This window comes from Cetorhinus maximus, chromosome 12, assembly GCF_964194155.1.
Source record: "Cetorhinus maximus chromosome 12, sCetMax3.hap1.1, whole genome shotgun sequence".
NCBI classification, from domain to species: domain Eukaryota; kingdom Metazoa; phylum Chordata; class Chondrichthyes; order Lamniformes; family Cetorhinidae; genus Cetorhinus; species Cetorhinus maximus.
Window position 1 is genome coordinate 104,469,810 of NC_135890.1, and position 19,030 is coordinate 104,488,839.

General features: G+C 43.2%; 2 protein-coding genes across 4 annotated transcripts in view; both read right to left on the reverse strand.

Annotated features, from left to right (window-relative positions):
• Positions 1-19,030, reverse strand: part of ttc28 (tetratricopeptide repeat domain 28) — a 761,973-nt gene that overhangs the window by 213,362 nt on the left and 529,581 nt on the right. The gene's annotated exons all lie outside the window — the stretch shown is intronic.
• On the reverse strand, positions 16,595-16,975 carry LOC144687137 (histone H2B 7-like). The gene has a single exon (XM_078552887.1). The coding sequence runs from the start codon at positions 16,973-16,975 to the stop codon at positions 16,595-16,597; it is 381 nt and encodes a 126-aa protein (XP_078409013.1).

Below are 19,030 nucleotides of genomic sequence, written 5' to 3' on the forward strand. Positions count from 1 at the left end.
CCCACCTGCCACACTACCCACTTACCTCACCCACCTAACCACTTACACAATCACCCATTCACTCATACGCTCCTTTGCTAACACATTGAAAAGCTTTGGAACCTTTAAGCACATACCAGAATACAAATAGCCAGTAACATAAAAAAGGGGCATGGCTTCTACGCTGATTCTCTTCACTACTCTCTCTGTGGATTCCTGTGCTGAGGGAGCTCTTCTGCTTCATGGATCAGAAGTTTGGCCAGAAAATTCCTATCTAGGTAAGTGGTAGTTTTCTGTCTGATCCATGTCAGACCAAACGCTGATCGGAAGATTTGGGCCTCGGTATACAATATGTATTTTTTCTGTGCCATTACGAACTATGACCTCAAAAACACCTCTAAGCTGTACAGCCGACCAGGAACTGTTTCCAGATCAAAACCATCCTCATCAGCATCAAAACAGATCTAACCCTCATTCTCTTCGCCTGCACGTTATTTGAATCCAGTCACTCCACCTAAAGGACAGTTATAATCCACTGCAACACCTGATTCCCATTCCCTTCCCAACAGCACTCTTCTTTTTTAATTTTTTCTTCTTCCCTTTACCTCGTTCCTCGCCTAATATTAACTATTCTTGCATTTCTTGACAGCGTCAATGCTGGAGTACTTGTCCCTTCTCCTGTTACTCTCCATGCTGAGCAACTGACCTGAATCACAGCGGTTTCAAGAATTGCTTGCTAAGTAGAGGTAAGGAATTTCCTTTTCCTTTGCACTATAGAAATCCTTACTTCATGAGTGCAAAGCAAGAGAGAAAGAGACAAATTACATCAGGTCTTAATCCCTTTCACACTGCCCAGACATTTCCCGTGGATCCCTTGAAGGCGTGGGGTTAGGTAGAGAAGTCATGATCCAAGAAGGCACAATTATGTAAATGAGACAGGAAGGTCCTCAATCAAAAAAAGCCATATTATGTTATAAATAATATATATCACTCATGTTCAGAGGGTCAAAAAAAAACATGACAGCTAGGGAGACTTAGCAAAAATAAACAGAGTGATGAGGTAATCAAGTCCCAATTTCAGTGTTTGAATTGGTTGATTTCCTGGGAATCTTTCCTAATCTATATTTCTTAACAATAACATTATTAATCCACACTTGAGCCAGTGAGAAAAAAAATGGGAAAAAAGCTAAGGAGATTAAATAGAGGTCTTTAAAGCTCTGAAAAATTTGATGAGGAATAGTAACAATGGGTCATCATCTGAAATTGTCACTAAGAGAGTGAGAGAGAGAAGACTTTTCTTTATTTATTCATGGGATGTGGGCGTCGCTGGCTAGGCCAGCATTTATTGCCCATCCCTAACTGCCCTTGAGAAGATGGTGGTGAGCTGCCTTCTTGAACCGCAGCAGTCCATGTGGTGTAGGTACACTCACAGAGCTGTTAGGGAGGGAGTTCCAGGATTGTGACCCAATAACAGTGAAGGAACGGCAAAATATTTCCAAGTCAGGGTGCTCTGTAGCTTGGAGAGGAACTTCCAGGTGGTGGTGTTCTCATACATCTACTGCCCTTGTCCTTCTAGATGGTAGCGGTCGTGGGTTTGGAAGGTCCTGTCGAAGGAGCCTTGGTGAGTTCCTTCGGTGCATCTTGTGCATCACTGTGCGTCGGTGATGGAGGGAGTAAATGTTTGTGAATGGGGTGCCAATCAAAGGTGCGGCTTTGTCCTGGATGGTGTCAAGCTTTTTGTGTGTTGTTGGAGCTGCACTCATCCAGGCAAGTGGAGAGTATTCCATCACACTACTGACTTGTGCCTTGTTGATGGTGGACAGACTTTGGGGAGTCAGAAGGTGAGTCGCTAGCCACAAGATTTCTAGCCTCTGACCTGCTGTTGTAGTCACAGTATTTATATGGCTAGTCCAGTTCAGTTTCTAGTCAATGATAACCCCCAGGATGTTGATAGTGGGGGGATTCAGTGATGGTAATGCCATAGAATGTCAAGAGGTAATGGTTATATTCTCTCTTGTTAGAGATGGACATTGTCTGGCACTTGTGTGGCACGAATGTTGCTTGCCACTTGTCAACCCAAGCCTGGATATTGTCCCAGTTTTGCTGCATTTGACATGGACTGCTTCAGTATCTGAGGAGTAGAGAATGGTGCTGAACGTTGTGCAATCATCAGCGAACATCCCCACTTCTGACCTTATGATGGAAGCAAGGTCGGTGATGAAGCAGCTGAAGATGGTTGGGCCGGGGACACCCATTATGCAAATAGTAGTTGTAACATGGATTTTTTGCAACGGAAGTGGTTGAAGCAGATCCCATTGTATCGTTTAAGGGAAATATTTGAAGCAGAAGAAGATACAGGGATATGGATAGAGGGGAGGAGTCGAATACATTTTGGATTGCTTTAACAAAGAGCTTCAGAGCCAAATGGTCTTCTATGTTGTAAAATAACATGGTTCTAGCTCAACAAATTACATGCTTTTGTGGAAGAAACCAGAATTTCATTGCAATCATCTGGGGATAGAAGGAAAGCTATATTGGAGGTTAAATTACACTTAGCATACACTGTGTTCAATGAGAATGTTAGCACACTTGCAAGAATGCACAGGTTAATCATAGTTCATTCTTGAAAGTTAGAACACATTACAATTATTATGCAATTTAGCAGCAAATCAAAAATGAACTGCCATAATGTTGCTAAGCCACATATTAGCCCCGTTAATAGGCATACAAGTGCCAGAAATAAGGCTCAATTCATCAATTCAGTTATGGAACATTCAAAGTGGAGGGAATAAATTGCAGAAGGCCTGCTTTACTAATAAGACCCATCAGATTATTGCGAATTACAAAAGGGATAAAGAAATGTCTTCAAAGTGATGGCTGCTCTTCTGACCCAAGGAAGAGCCGAGAGGTTAGGGAGACAATCACGGAGACTTAGACTTACTCATGGATGTGGACTTAGTTCCTCTGGTCCCGTGCAGGAGGTCAACTAAATCTCTAAAACTGGCATGCTCAGAAATAATGAGGATAACGGCTAATTATCTAACACTGCTAAATACGGTTACAAGTACCAACTGTCTTGCATTCATAAAAATGCCTATGTAAGGCGGTTGTAGGTGTCGGCCAAGCTTTGCTTGAGCAGTTTCACAAAAGAGTACTGTTAACCAGAATGTAACTAGTATCTTGCCTGAAGTAAAACAGGAGACGTAATGAGAATATTTCAGAACTATTCAATGGACTAGAAAAGGCAGACCTGCTCATTAGCAGCTGAGGAAGATTATTCACTAATTATCCTTGTGAACATATTGAACTGACTATTCAAGTGGACCCACTGCTTTTTCACCTACAGCTAGCAATATATACTCTGTTGTACCTCTACGTATGAAATGCCATCAGAAACAATGGAGATGAAAATAGACTTCAACAAGCACTGCAATGACTGGAATTGCAGTGGCCCAAAACAGAGAATAGCCTTTACTCTCATTGATAAGGCCATTATAGACATAATAGGTTGAGTAGCTGCGCAATGTTTGGAGGACACTGAGGTTTGTGAAGACAACAATGCTTCTAGTTTATAGAATTATAATCAGAGAGCAGCTGTGGCAACAATTTTCATTTTCATCATATCATATTGAAAGCAATGTCTGTGCTCAATTGAAAAGCAACTGAGTACCATACATTGTAATAGCACAACAATATGCAGAACAATGTCCATGAACTCATCTTTGACCCTTTTTAAGCAAAAACAGCACCAACTCAAGGGGTGGCCGGTACTGTAAGATTTCACACATTCTTCACTATAATATGTCAACCAAACAACTGAAGCAGATATCAACCTAGTTTGTAATATTTTTGAGGGGATTAGTGGGCTTCAGAATGTTACACAGAATAATGTTTATAAATAAATAAAACTAAGGTGAAATAAATCAGAAAGGACAAAATGTTTCAAATGGCGTTTCCAATCTTACAGATTCACCATAAAATGGAGAATCCTTCCTGAGCATTAACTGAGTTCCAAGTCACTTGCATCCTTGCATGAAATGCACTGGATAAATGAAAATATTTACCTCCCCATTGGGCAGTGGCATGCATCAAGAGCCTTCCGCTCTATGGATAGCATGTGGCATCAGTGACATTTGCAAGGGACACCTCAGGCTTGCAGGTAGCAAGAAATTTGGAATGTCTCTCAGGCATACGCCTGCTGTTGATATTGAAGTATTTTAATATCATATCTATGCCTTAATGTGCATTTGAAACACATATTCACAGAAGTAAATTTAGCAGAGTGGACAAAGTTACCTCCAATTAATGTCCAATATAAATTACTGCCCCTTAACAGAAAATAAACCCCAATAAATTGTACAAAGGTTCCATTTCTCTACGGAAGATAAATGACACATCTTCCCCTTAACACAACTCTGGGATTTTAAAATCACCTTCAATCATCCCTGACACAAAACACACTTTAAGGTAAAAACAAAGCAAAAGTGATATCCAGGTCAATGTTTCTCTGAAGTGACAATCATTGCAGTGGTCCTCTTTATTGTAATCTAACACATCCTGAAAATAGTCCGCTAATATCACAGAAGCTGAACAAAAACAGCTCATTCCATAGCTGCCTGCTGGAGCCAGTCACATCTCTTTTGGTTCACTGCCACTGTTTGCCCATAAATTCTCAGTTCCAGCTGCATGCACACTTGTAAATTATACATTGCGTCCTCAGGGGTTTTTTGCGCAGCACTGTACAGTTACTTTATTACTTGCATTGTAATATTAAAAGAATTGACATCTGTGAGGTTTCATTTCTTCCTTCCATGCTGTTTTAATTTTATTTCTACACCTGGCTGTGTACATAGAGTGAATGTTAAAAATGGGACCGAAGTGTTGAATGGAATTCATTTGTATTCTGACCTTCAACAAACAACTAATCAAGAAAGGAACATTTTACTTAGACAGCCATTTTGGACATCTCATTCTGACAACCTGAGATATGTCAGGATCCATTAGCATTACACAACAATACAAGCTGGCACTATTATTTTTATTAAACATATACAGATCAGTTGTCCATAAAACAGAAGTAGTTGCGTTATAACTGTTAATAATGCAGTGTGCACTTAATCACAAATTTAGCTGGTGATAGTTGGCACCTTTTGGTGCAATGCAGTCACAGGTATCTTCGTAGAAAATGGCATACAGCAGCCCTGTTAAGGCAAATCCAGACAGGTAAGTGTTTCAGTGCCCAAAAAAAAGCGCTTGGTGGCATCTTAGTAGTTATGGGAAATTAGGGAACGTTGGCTCTTGATTATCCTGGAATGCATTCTTTCTTTTAGTACCACATAAAACATTACATGCTGTGCTGGGGTGCTTCTGAAAAACTATGCAGCAGGCATTCACAAATCTTAGTGATGCGATTGGGGTCTGCCATTGCTGCTTTGTGAGAGTTAATCTTCGCCTGCAGATGCACGGGTGCCGGCTGGACAGCAGAGAGCATTCAGTCCAAATCATCTAACAACCTTTCATGTTAGTTTTATGTCTTGAGTCTGAGAGTTCACTAGTCGAGTAAACTCGAAATGCACGCCTTCATATACATTTGTTAGTTGATGCTCGCTATCAATACTGGAGACAGACCGACATAAGAACAAACTGTGATTGTTTATTGCAACAGAGGGCAGAGCACTAAATCCTTGCATGATCCCACAACCATCTCCAGCTCTAGACTTACAGTTAGCTAGTAGCCCGCACCGTACATTGATTGGTCAGTACTGTCACATAGTTAGTCCATTTGCATTCTCTTAAAGGTACATGGTACTCTCCTTTACCACATTCGTCCCCCTTTACTTAAAAAATACAGTTGACAAACTTAATAGCATGTGAACTATTTACGCTAATAACTATTTACAAATTCAGTTTCTCCGGAGGCTTTCTCAGGCATGTTGAGCATCACTGTTCAACAACCTCGGCTGGTTTTTCCGAGACCTCCTTTTCAGGGAACAGTTGTCCACTAGGTTCCTTAATGGCTGATTTCACCATCTTCCGGATGTGGTCACATTCACTCCTGCTGCCCCTTCCCTCCAAGCTGAAACAGATAAAAGGGCAACAAGCACAAAGCAACACAAGGGAGAAAACATTTTTTTTTCTTTGAGGGTTGTCAATGATTCCTCTTTTTCTTCCTGTGTGTCCTTTTCTTGGTAGCACTGATCCATAGCTCAGTCTTCCTTTTAATTTTGCTATTGGCTGGACTACACTCGGGGGCGAGCTGAACGTGAGTGAGCTCAATAGTTGGGTTTTCCGACAGCTCTTCTGAGAACTCAGGGCCCTCAAGATTTAAAATTTCAGGGCTTTTACACAGCTGCTGCTTCATCTCTTTCTATTGTTTCCTATTCTCATTTATAGTTTCTGGAGAATTTCATATCGTTGCCCCTTCTCAGCTAATTCGTTCCTTATCTCAGCCAGAGACAGGTTTAATTCTTCCTTTTCTTCTTCACATCTTTTCAGTGACACAAATTGGGAGTCGAATGAATTTTGTAGCACACAAAAGTCTTTTGATAGGTTTTCCTTTTCTTTTTGAAGGATGCTGACTTCAGCTTGAACTCTGTCCTGATGCAACACTTCCACGGGCTTCTCCTGTCGAGTCTTCGCGCACTTATTTTTTTCTGCAGTACGCTTCTGGTTTCTAATTGGGAACTTAGCGGCCCGCCAGGTTTATCTCTCCCAGCCAGTTCCTGCCGAGGAAACCCAGTCCCCTGCCTGACATTACAAATAGGGGGTAATTTTGCAGACTGTTCCTCATACTGCACCTTTCAGTCTTATTTCTTCACCCGTGTCTTTTTTCAGTTTACTGTCTAACACTTCCAATCTTAAAGGATGGGTTCCTTTATTCATGTATCTGAATGTATGTTCTCCAATGATGGACATCAACGCTCCAGTATCACATTCCATCTTAATGGATTGTCCATTGACTATAATGACTACTTGGATTGGCTCCGTTCTACCCACTTTCAGGTTATATAATAAATGGATGTCTGATTCTATTTCTTCTGGTTATTCAATGAGACACATTTCATGATTTCTCCCTGTGTCTTTAAAATGCTGTCTCAGCCTATCTCTGCAGCGCCGCCTTGAAATGAATTGTTGATCGCCCGCTGGATGCCTGGATGCAGGTGAATATTGTACTTGCATTGCATGTTGAGGAGACCCCTTGACTTTGCAGGAGCCTTGGCCAATTTACCCATTTTGCTCATTCATTTTGTGGGTTTTCACTGTGGTACTGCTGTTTTTTTACTGATCTGTACATAGGAGGCGTTTCCCGCCTTTCTGTGGGGTCCGATGTTTTTGCGCCTTTTGTTGCTAGTCTGTCCCGCCCTACAGATGGACAGCACCATTTTGTGCATCTCGTATAGCTTCCGAATTTCTAGCAGCACTCTCCATGGCTGTGGCTAATTCTATTGCCTTATTGGAGTTTAGATTAGCTTCGGCTAGCAAATGCCTTTCAATAGTATCATCTCCAATCCTGCATGTTAGTCTGTCTCTCAGCATATCACTAACAGACATTCCAAATTCGCAATGTTCAGTTAATGCCTTTAAAACGGCAGTATAGTCAGCTATTATCTCCCCTGGAAGCCTATTCCTTGAATTGAACTTGAAGCACTGCATGGTAACTGTGGGCTTTGGTCTCAGGTGGTTTTGTACAAATTTTATTAACTCGTGGAAAGTCTTCGAGCTGGGAGCGTTTGGTGATGTAAGGCTGCGGATCAGCCCGTACATTTTGCTCCCACATGCGGACAAAAGAATTGCCCTCTTCTTTTCCTCACCCGTGACGTCGTTAGAGGTAAAAAAAAAGAATGCTAGGCGTTCGACATACTGAGACCAGTCATCTGAAATGGGGTCGAATGGGTCAACGCGCCTGAACTGTGACATTGTGAATGACTGCAAGGGGACTGCGCTTCCAATGGCTTCCCAGTTAATGAAGAATTCAGGTGTTTGGCTTACCGCAGCTTTCTTGACTGCCGTCGATCGATTTGTGTTTTGCCTTCCGCAGAGTTGCCCTTTCTCAGGGGGTCTCTTATCATTTTCTGTCCGTAGCCATTTTTCTCACATGTACCTCTTTAAACGCATTGCCGCTTTAAGAGCGGTTACCGTTTCTTTTTCAACTCTCTGCAGCTGTCAGCTTCTCTGTGCTGGGTTTTGTGCTCTTTTCGAGTTTCGGAGGGATCCCCGCGATCGCGATTCAGCAGGGTTGTTTTTCTTCTCAAATTTAAAACTGCAGCACTGCTTTCTGCCCCGATTGCCGCCTATTTGACAACCTAAGCATAGATTCTCTTTCTAATGTTTTGCTCAACCATCTTGCGGATTCTCACTCAGGGGTCTTTCAATTTTGCAATTTTAGTCCTCGTTGCCAGTTTTATGTCTTGAGTCTATGAGTTTACTGGTTGAGTAAACTCGAATTGCACGCCTTCATATACACTTGTTAGTTAATGTTCACTATCAATAATGGAGAGAGACCAACATAAGAACAAACTGTAATTGCCTATTGCAACATAAGGCAGAGCATTAAATCCTTGCGTGCTCCCTAAGCCACCTCTAGCTCTAGACTTACAGTCAACCAGCAGCCCCCACTGTACATTGATTGGTCAGTACTGACACATGTTTAGTCCACTTGCATTCTCTTAAAGGCACATGGTACTCCACTTTAACACAGTTAGTTTCCAGAAATTTGACTAAATTTAAATTAAAATTAAGTATTACCGAAATTGTCAGACACAAAATGTCATGCAACGCATAGATTATGTGTACTACACATTCTACTTCTGTTACATTAATTACTAGTAGGTATCCCATGGCATCGCCATGAATGTCAGAATAAATAATTTCATACACAACCTTTGAAAATTGTAATGCAGCTGTTAATTTCACTTTGTAGCTCAGAAACATGCAGCGCATCAAGCATCTGTAACACAATGTGACACTCAATGCACTTATGCTTAATATATAATTAAATCAATCTTGGTACTGCAGACAGTGAGAAAATATGGTCACCTGTCCCTGATAAGTTTATGTTGTTGTTTCTCTGCTGCACTTCTTCCACTTCAGTCTCTTTCTCCGTTGCTTCCTCCCCTCAAAACCTTTGACTTCTTTCTCCTGCTACCTTTTACTTTTCTTCTTTGCTTTGGGTGGGAGGTAATGGACAGCATGTAGTTACATGGGGGGGGAGCCACACATAATGCAGGCTGCTTTTAGGGTGGGAGGTACGCAGAAAATGTGATCCATTCTCTCCCCTAGTCACTACTTCCCCCTCTACCCCTCACTTGCATCGCATCCCCTACCTTCTCACCTTCCCAGAGCTCACTCCTTTTCCTACCAGCTCCTCATTCCCAACACCAGCCCAAGTCATTTTCTTTGAACTACCCATGTAGCCTCGTGTATTCTTCTCTGGCTTGATCAGCTGTCAGTCAACCTCACTGTTGACCCTTCATCTATTTCCCCCCCACTCTCACTCACTCAGTTCCCCCTCCACCCCAAGGGTGGGTGCCAAGAAACCAGTGATCTTCTCACCCGCAACTAATTTTCCTATACCTTAACTATCCTCCCTTCCTGTCCTCAGAGAAGCATTGCATGCTTTCAAAATCCAACTGACTTTTAAAGGAAAGAAATCAAATTAGAGTGCCTATTTGCCTTTCTCTCTATTTATGTTTTTGGTGTTTTTCCTTCCTCTGAAAACAAGCCATTACAAGCACCTAGACCTCCCTGTTTTCTCTCCCTTTAAGGGAACGGAGCAAAGAGCTTGTTAACAGGCAGAGATGTAGAATGGGGGCAGCCAGGGGAGGTGGGTCTCCAGTGACAGGCACCGTGTTTGGCTACTGACAAGAGAACGGTAGCACAGTTTTAATGTCACTGGACTAGTTCCCCAGAGGCCTGGACAAATGCTCTGGAGACATGAGTTCACAGCCACGGCAACTCAGCGAATTTAAATTCAATTAATTAATAAATCTGGAATAAAATGCTAATCTCGTTAATAATGATGATGAAACAGCTGGACTGTTGTGAAAACCTGTCTGGTTCACTAATGCCCTTTGAGGGAGCAAATCTGCCAATCTGGCTGACACATGACTCCAGACCCACAGCAATGTGGCTGACTCTTAACTGCCCTCTGAAATGACCTAGTACGTCACATATTTTCAAGGGCAATTAGGGACGACAAAAGTACTGACCTTGCCAGCAACATTCACGTCCCAAGGATGAACATAAAAAAATGTGTGCCCATCTGGTCCACTAGGAAAGAGGTCGTGTTCCTCAAGGATCCAGTTGTCAGCAGCAACCTGCCATGACAGCCTGAGATTACATGTCAGGAGGGCTGGTCCTTTGTCTCACACCCTTTAAGAAGTACCTGGATGAGCACTTGGCACGTCATAACATTCAAAGCTACGGGCCAAATGCTGGTAAATGGGATTAGGTAGGTAGGTCAGGTGTTTCTCACGTGTCGGTGCAGACTCGATGGGCCGAAGGGCCTCTTCTGCACTGTGTGATTCTATGTGCAGACTTGTGCTGGACATCTTGCCTCCTTCAAGCTGGATCTTGGTGGCCATATTCTCTGACCTGAGGAAGGGTATGTGGCTGAGGAGAAGACAGCTTGTGTTGCTTCTATTGCTGGAGTATGTTGCAGTGGTAAGCCCCTGACCTTGAACCACAGCAGAGATGGACGGTGGAGCTGCATAAGCCGTTCCCATGCCACTCTGAAGGCTGGCAGCAGGGAAGTACAGCTGAAAATGGTTGAAGTACTGAACAGTTGAAGTGCCTCCCAAGCATTTGGCAATCGCCCATCAAGCAGTGATAGCATTTCCTGATTGAAACTCTTTCGAGTTATCAACAGCCACAGATTGCAACTCATTTCGAGTACAATCACAGTACTTGGTTTCCGGGAGTGGGACATGAACCCACAACCCTCTGATTCAAAGGCGAGGGTGCTATGAACTGAGCCACAGCTGACACCTCTATTTCCTGATTGAAAGAGCACTTTGCACAATAGCTCCTCAACCTGGCCATGGCTGAAGCTCTTCAGTGTAACTGATGAAAGCCTTCCCAGCTTGTCAATTTCACTTAGGAAGTTCTTCACACTGCACATTCACGGCCTTAAATCTTCCCTCACCTTCTCGTGTCCAAGGGGAGCAACCCCAGCTCTTCCAACCTACCCATATAACAGATGTCACTCATCCCTGGAACCATTCTTGTAAATCATTAATCCTTCTCCAAAGATTTTCTAAAGTCACATCCTTCCTAAAGTGCAGACCCCAGAATTGGACACATATTCCAGCTGAGGCCAAACCAGTATTTTTAAATATTTATCTTAACTTCCTTGCTTTTGTACTCTCTGCCTCTTTTTATAAAGCCCGGGATCTCATATGCCTTTTAAACCACTTTCTCGACCTTCCCTGCCACCTTAAACAATATTTCCAAATATACCCTCCAAGTCTCTCTGCTCCTGCATCCACTTAATTTCCTCTCCTCATTCTTCCTAACAAAATGTATCATTTCCCACCTCACTGCATTAAATTTCATCTGCAGTGTGTCCTCCCATACCACCAGCTTCTCCATGTCCTCTTGAAGTCCATCACAATCCTCCTCACAGTTCACAGGTTCTGTGCTATCCACAAATTCTGTAATTGTGTGCTGTACACTAAAGTCTGGGTGACCAATACATATTATGAAAAGCAGTGGTCCTAAGCATTAAACCTTGGGGAACCCTGCTACAAACCTTCATCCAGTCCGAAAAATATCAGTTCACTACTACTTTTTGTTTACTGTCGCTCAGCCAACTTCGTATCCAAGCTGCCACTGTCCCTTTTATTCCATGGGCTTCAACTTTGCTGGCAAGCCGATTAATTGGCACTTTATCACATAAATTTCATTTGAAAGTCCATGTACACCACAACCACCATATTGCCCTCATCAACCCTCTCTGTTACCTCATCAAAAAACACAAGCAAGTTAGTTAAACACTATTTGCCTTCAACAAATGCATGCTGTCTTTCCTTAATCAGAAGGAAAAAACAATTTGGGCCTAGTTATTTCCTCTTATTTCCCAGCTTTTACTGGTGTTCCAGTTTAAGGTATACAAGACCAGTTCGGACCAGTATTCTTATTTCCCAGTTTTTACTGTTTTTTCCCTTTTGGGTAATGACTCCATACTCATAAAAATTATAGTCATTTACACATAATTGTTCCTAAAAGCTTGCCCACCGACAAGGTTAAACTGACAGGCCTGTAGTTGCTGGGTTTATCCTTGCACCGTTTTTTTTGAACAAAGGTATAACATTTGCAAATTCTCCAGTCCTCTGGCACCACCCTGGTATTCACTAAGTCTTGCAATTTATGAGCTGTCCCAAAACAAAAAGGCAATGGAAGGTGTTGAACCATCAACATCCCAAAGAAAGACTTAGCCTACGTGTGACTCCAGTCAGAGAATGCATGATTGACCGATATGCTGATTGCTTTGCAGTTAGCGCTGCTTTGAAGTGACCTAGCCAGCTATTTGATTATTTTTAAAAAACAAGTGCAACGCAAGGCTTATCACCCTCTGCTCAGGGGAACTAGCCTGCACTGGAATCCATCACATGGCCTTGCACACAGTACTGTGTCTTGGCACAATTTTTTTTAAAATCACCCTTGTTCTCACTCATGTGCAGCTTTGGAGGTGTGCTGGTTTGGGGCAAGCCCGAGGTTACATAGGGTTACGTAAGAAAAATGGCACAGCAACAGGCCATTCAGCCTAACCAACCCATGCAGGTGTTCATGCTCCACTCCAGCCTCCTCCCATCTTCTCTCATCCAAATCGACCACTGTAACCATCTATTCCCCTCTCCCTCAAATACTTACCTCACTCCTGAAGTTTTACCCGGGAACAATTTAAATCAAATATGTATCACCCATGTGCCTGGTTTGGTGGTGGAGACAGAAACCCTCAGCTCATTTAAAAGGCAGCTGGATCTGCACCTAAAGTGCTGTGACCTGCAAGGCTACAGACCAGGCGCTGGAAGGTGGGATTAAAATGGGCGGCTAGTGTTTTTTCCAGCCGGCGCAGACACAATGGGCTGAAAGGTCTCTTTCTGTGCTGTAACTTTTCTATGGTTCTCCAGCCTGTAGGGGTCCATGCACAAAATCCCTTGTAATTACCCTAGGTTTTTCAGTTGCCTTCCTGCTTCAGTTGTGGGCGTTTCCAAGTTCACTGACAATCCCAACCCAGGGAAGACAGGATATCACCTGACGGGCACATTTTGCTATTTTCCTGGCCCAACCGCCCCCAATCCTGATCCACCAGCCTGGTAATTACAACCAAAGCGACAGCTGCCAGCATGCAAAATTTGAAATTTTGAACAATTGACAGCAAGTCCACTCATTCAGAGAATTTCAAGACTTGGGGGTAGAATTTAATGCCCTCCCCCAAAGCGATCTTGGTGGTGGGAGGGCATTTAATTAGGTGGGACGGTGATGAGTGGAGACCCCGCTGCCTTCCTGCCTCTGCCCTGATTAAGTCCATGGCAGGGAGGCCCATGGATTGGCTTCACCAATAGAGGCCTTTAAGTGGGCAATTAATGTCCACTTAAGGACCTCATCCCTCCACTGCTGGTATTAACCAAGTGGTGGGAGGGGTGCTCACCATGCAGGGAGCATGACAAGCAAACCCGCGCTGAGCTCCTTGCGGGCTCCCAACATGTCTCTCATTCAATGCCTGACTGAGGGACCAGGCATCAGTAAAGTGGGGACCTGCTAAGGGTCACCACCCTGCTCTTGCTGCCGAACCACCCAATCCCTGCAACTCCCAGCCCAAGACCTTCCTCCCGCCTTCACTCACTGTGACCTGGGATCTAGCAACGATCTTAGGCCTCGAGTGGGTGTTGTACCAGCAGCAGCCACCACCTCCCCAGTGGCGCTGCCACTCTCAGTGGGCAGGACATCTACCCCGGGGTCCTTGATCCGGGGAAGGCTGGCCGCTGTCCTGTTAAGTGTCTGAGTGGCATTTAGTATGGCAGGCCTTCCTTGAAAGAACCAACACGTAGCTCTTGCTGGCTTTCTAGCCAGCGGGCAAGACCACAGTCACTTCCATTAAATACTGCCCTTGGTTTTTTGAGCCCCACTCACTCCAATGGAAAAATACTGCAGAGGAAAAGCTCCTGGGAAAAATAATCAGAACTTTGGTGTTAAACATCAGAACAAGGTAAGGCTCGAAGTTCAATTTTTGCTGAGGTGGCTTTGAAATAAAAAATGTGTATTGGAAGCACAGAATTGTGAGTTGGCCACTCAGCACCTATGAACCTGTTCTGCCGTCTAATTAGATCATGACTAATCTGTACATCAACTTCATATTGCTTTTGCTCCACATCCCCTGATACTCTTATCAAGCAAAAATCGATTGGAGTCTTGGAAATTGCAATTCTTCCAGCATCCACAACATCAACTCCATTTATACACCTTTGACCAATATCTCCTGATACCCTTACCTAATAAAACTCTATCGATCTGAGTCTTAAAAATTTCAATTTACCCAGAATCCTCAGTAGTTTGGATGCGAGAATTCCAGATTTCTATGGCCCTTTGTGTGGAAATGTGCTTCCTCATTTCATTCCTAAATGGCTCAGCCCTACCTTTAAGATTACATCCCTTTGTTCTGGATTCCCCCAACAGAAGACATAGTTTTATTCTGTATCTAACCAAGAGAATTGCTTTTGCATTTTAAATACCTCAATTATACCCCTCAACCTTGTAAATTCAAGAGAAAACAAACAGAGTTTATACACACTGTCCTCATTTAACCCTTTTAGCCTCAGTACCATTCTGGTGAAACTGCTGTATTACCAAAACATCTTTCCTAAGTCTGAAAACAGTACTCTAGATGGGATATGACCACAGTTCTGTACAAATGAAGCATCCCTTCTTCACATTTGTATTTCAAATTCTTTCAGATAACTATCAACTTTCCATGATGCATTTTGATCAATTTAAACCTGTGCACTAACTTTTAGTGATATGTGCAAAACGAACACCCAAATCCTACTTTTTTATTAAGAACAGAAGAAATAGAAACCGGGGTAGATTATTCAGTCCCTCGAGCCTGCTCTGCCATTCAATAAGATCGTAGCTAATCTTCTTGTGTTTCGATTTCCACATTCCCATCTAACCCCAATAACCTTTGATTCCCTTGCCTAACAAGAATCTAAACACTTCTGCCTTAAAAATATTCAATGACCCCATATCCGTACCTTATTTTTTCACGGGATGTGGACGTTGCTGGCTAGGCCAGCATTTATTGTCCATCCCCAATTGCCCTTGAGAAGGTGGTGGTGAGCTGCCTTCTTGAACCACTGCAGTCCAAGTGGTTTAGGTACACCCACATTGCTGTTAGGGCAGGAGTTCCAGGATCTTGACACAGCGATAACGAAGAAACAGCTTGCTATTGCAGCACACTAACTCCAGTGAGTCGTGACAGTGTTCCCTAGCCCAGAAACTAAGATAGATCTTCAGGTACAATTACATAGCTATTAATTAATTAGTAGCTTTATCACAAGATTGGTCTTTAAACTTACACGTTAATATTAGTATGTTCCTGAAAAAATTTTATGTTTGAAATAAAGTCTTCTCGCAAATCTTAAGTTAAAATGTAGGTGTAGACACAAAATGGCTACAGGAGTTTATTTAAATCAAATTAGAAGAAAGCTTAGAAAACAAATTTATACAATATATAAAGTCACATGTCTGAAATAAGATTAAAAGACACATTGATCAAGTTCTATTGTTCATTGTTCTATTATCAAGTTTAATTATGCACAAAGGCTAAGACCAATTAAGCTAAATTAAAGAACATGTCAGCCAATCATTGGGTGACAAGTTCTCATTGTTAAAAATCTCCTCTCCAGAGACACAATATAGATAGCTGTATTTAGACTGAAAATAAGATGATGCTCGCTATGTTCAGCCTGAAGATAAGATGCTAGCCAGATTCTGACTGAAGATACTTATCCAAAAGAAGGAAAAGATACACATTTTCATGGAACTGATCACCCATCGAAAGTCGTAGAAGTCTTTTGGATAAGATGAGTATGCTTATGTGCTTTTGGGTGATGTACTTGAAATTAGTTTAATGTAGAATGAAGACAGAATAATACTTATGAGAAGGTTTAATTGGGTGGATGTAAGATTCTTATTTATTTTGATTTAACTAATTCTGTATTATAATTCCATAATTCTATATTATAGCTCTGTACTAATCGATACTTTTCTTTAAATAAAACTTCTTTGAATTCACTATCTGAGGAGTCTCGCCTTATCTTGTGGTTTAAAGTCTCGTTCAAAATTCAAGAGTTAAAATGAATTAGTGGTGGACTGGGTTGATTCCAATTGGAATCTAACCAAAAAACCAACATACCTCTCTCCCTTCCTTTAACATTCTCCTTAAGTCCTATCTCTTTAATCAAGCTTTTGGTTATCTGCCCTAATATGCCCTTATGTGACTTGGTGTCACATTTTGTTTGATAATTCTCCTGTAAAGCATTTTAAAAAAAAACTGTTTCATTAGATGTTGACATTGCTGTCAAGGTTGAATTTTAAATAGATCTGTTGAGAAGCTCTATTTGCAGCTGGTATATTTAGTGACAGCCTTGGTGCCCTCAGAGACGGCGTGTTTGGCCAGTTCCCCCGGTAACAGGAGGCGGACGGTGGTCTGGATCTCCCGGGAAGAGATGGTGTGCCGTTTGCTGTAGCGGATCAGGCGGGAAGCCTCGCAGGCGATGCACTCGAAGATGTCGTTGACGAACGAGTTGATGACACTCATGGCTGAAGAGGAAATGCCGGTGTCGGGGTGGACTTGCTTCAGCACCTTGTAGATGTAGATGCTGTAGCTCTCCATCCTGCTTTTCTTGCGCTTCTTCTCACCTTTGCCGCGTTTCTTAGTGGCAGTTTTCTTTGGCCCCTTTTTGGGGGCCATGCCCTTAGCCGCCGCTTCAGGCATTGCTGTCAAGGTTGGACGGGCTGCTTTCTCAATAGACTTAATTAATTAATTAATAGCCTTAACAGGCCTTTGACAGTTCAGCTGGCGCGCAGCTGACTCAGCTGCACACCCGCCGAACTGAAAATCTAAATGATGCGCGGTGACGTCAGGACACACGCCCAATGTCACCCCGCGTCGGCGAGTGGGCCCCGCCCCCGCTCGCCAAGCCGATGATTCAGCCCCAGATATTTATTTTAAAGCTCATCTGTGTAGAGTGAGGGCCTTTATCGCAAAACGTGAGCATATATTGCCCATCCCTAATCGCCCTTGAGAAGGTTGTAGCTCGTCACCTTCTAGGACTGCTATCCATGTGGCATAGGTACACCCACTGTGCTGTTAGGAAGGGAGATCCAGGATTTTGACCCAGCGACAGTGAAGGAATGGTGATATAGTTCCAAGTCAGAATGGTGTGTGACTTGGATGGGAACATGCAGGTGTTGGTGTTCCCATGTGTCTGTTGCTCTTGTCCTTCTAGGCGGTAGAGGTTACGGGTTTGGAAGGTACTGTTAAAGGAACCTTTGCAAGTTGCGCAGTACATCTTGTAGATGGTACACATTGCTGCCACTGCGTACTGGTGGTGAAGAGAGCGACTGTTTAAGTTGGTGCACAGAGTGCCTATCAAGCAACTGTTTGTCCAGAATACAGCTGAGCTTCTGGAGTGTTGTTGGAGCTGCTCTCATCCAGGCAAGTGGAGAGTATTCCAACACGGTCCTGACTGGAGCCTTGTAGGTGGTGGACAGGCTTTGGGGAGTCAGCAGGCAATTCCCAGACCCTGACCTGCTCTTGTAGCCACACTATTGCCCCAACACACACACAATTTGCTACATCAAAGGTGCTATATAAATAAAAGTTGGTAAAAAGAAAGATGCAACTTGATCTAATGTTTTATGATTTACACGTTTGCTATAAAGGCCCTCACTCCACACAGATGAGCTTTAAAATAAATATCTGGGGCTGAATCTTCGGCTTGGCGAGCGGGGGCGGGGCCCACTCGCCGACGCGGAGTGACATTGGGCGTGCGTTCTGACGTCACCGCGCGTCATTTAGATTTTCAGTTCGGCCGGGCGTGCAGCTGAGTTGGCTGCGTGCCAGCTGAACTGTCAAAGGCCTGTTAAGGCTATTAATTAACTAATTAAGCTTATTGAGAAAGCCGCCCGTCCAACCTTAAGGCTGGGGGGCAGGCGAAGAACCCAGGCGGCCTTTGCATTTTTCACGGAACCTCATCCACGGGCAGGATGAGGTTTCATGAAGGGTTTATAAATTAAATAAATTTTTTCATTAAAGTTCATTGACATGTCCCAGCTCATGTGACACTGTCACATGAGGGGACATGTCTTAAATTTTTTATTTTTCTTTATTAAAATTTTTAATACTTAAAACCTATCTCTCTGAGGCACCTCTGTGTCTCAGGGAGATTTCTGCACCCTTTAATGCGCGAAAGAGCACACTCCCGAATCAGGGAACCCTGCCCCCCACCCCAAACCGCACAGGGGGCGCACAGTGCTTCTGGGCGTGCGTCACGCTGGGCGGGCATTAATTGGCCCACCCACGTAAAATGGAGGCGCGGACCTGATCAGGGGTGCCGATCGGGTCCAACACCTGTCCCGCACAACCCCCCTCCCACCCCGATGGGGGGAAAATTCTACCCCTGGTCTCGATATTTCATGCAGAGATTTATTTACTTGTACAAGTGAAACAATTTATTCACGTTCAATGGGTAAAGAAACACCTTATTGATTTCCAAAGGAACAATCAAAACACACTCACTTCATTGATTTTCAAATAGTCTCACTAGGTGCATTCACTCCCCTTTCTCCCTCCCAACACTGTGAGACACACTATTGGGGGATTGACTATTTATTTTAAAAAAAAATCATGGATACCATGGTTGATTTCCAAGAATGTAATCTCATTTCAAGTTTTACACGATGTTTACAAACGTTTGATCTCTGTTGTCAGGTTGTGAGTGTGTGTGTGTGATGTGCTGATTTGCTAATAGTCTTGCTATGTGAGACT

Coding starts and splice junctions, on each gene's coding strand:
- LOC144687137 (XM_078552887.1), bottom strand. CDS start 16,975: ATGCCTGAAGCGGCGGCTAAGGGCATGGCCCCCAAAAAGGGGCCAAAG.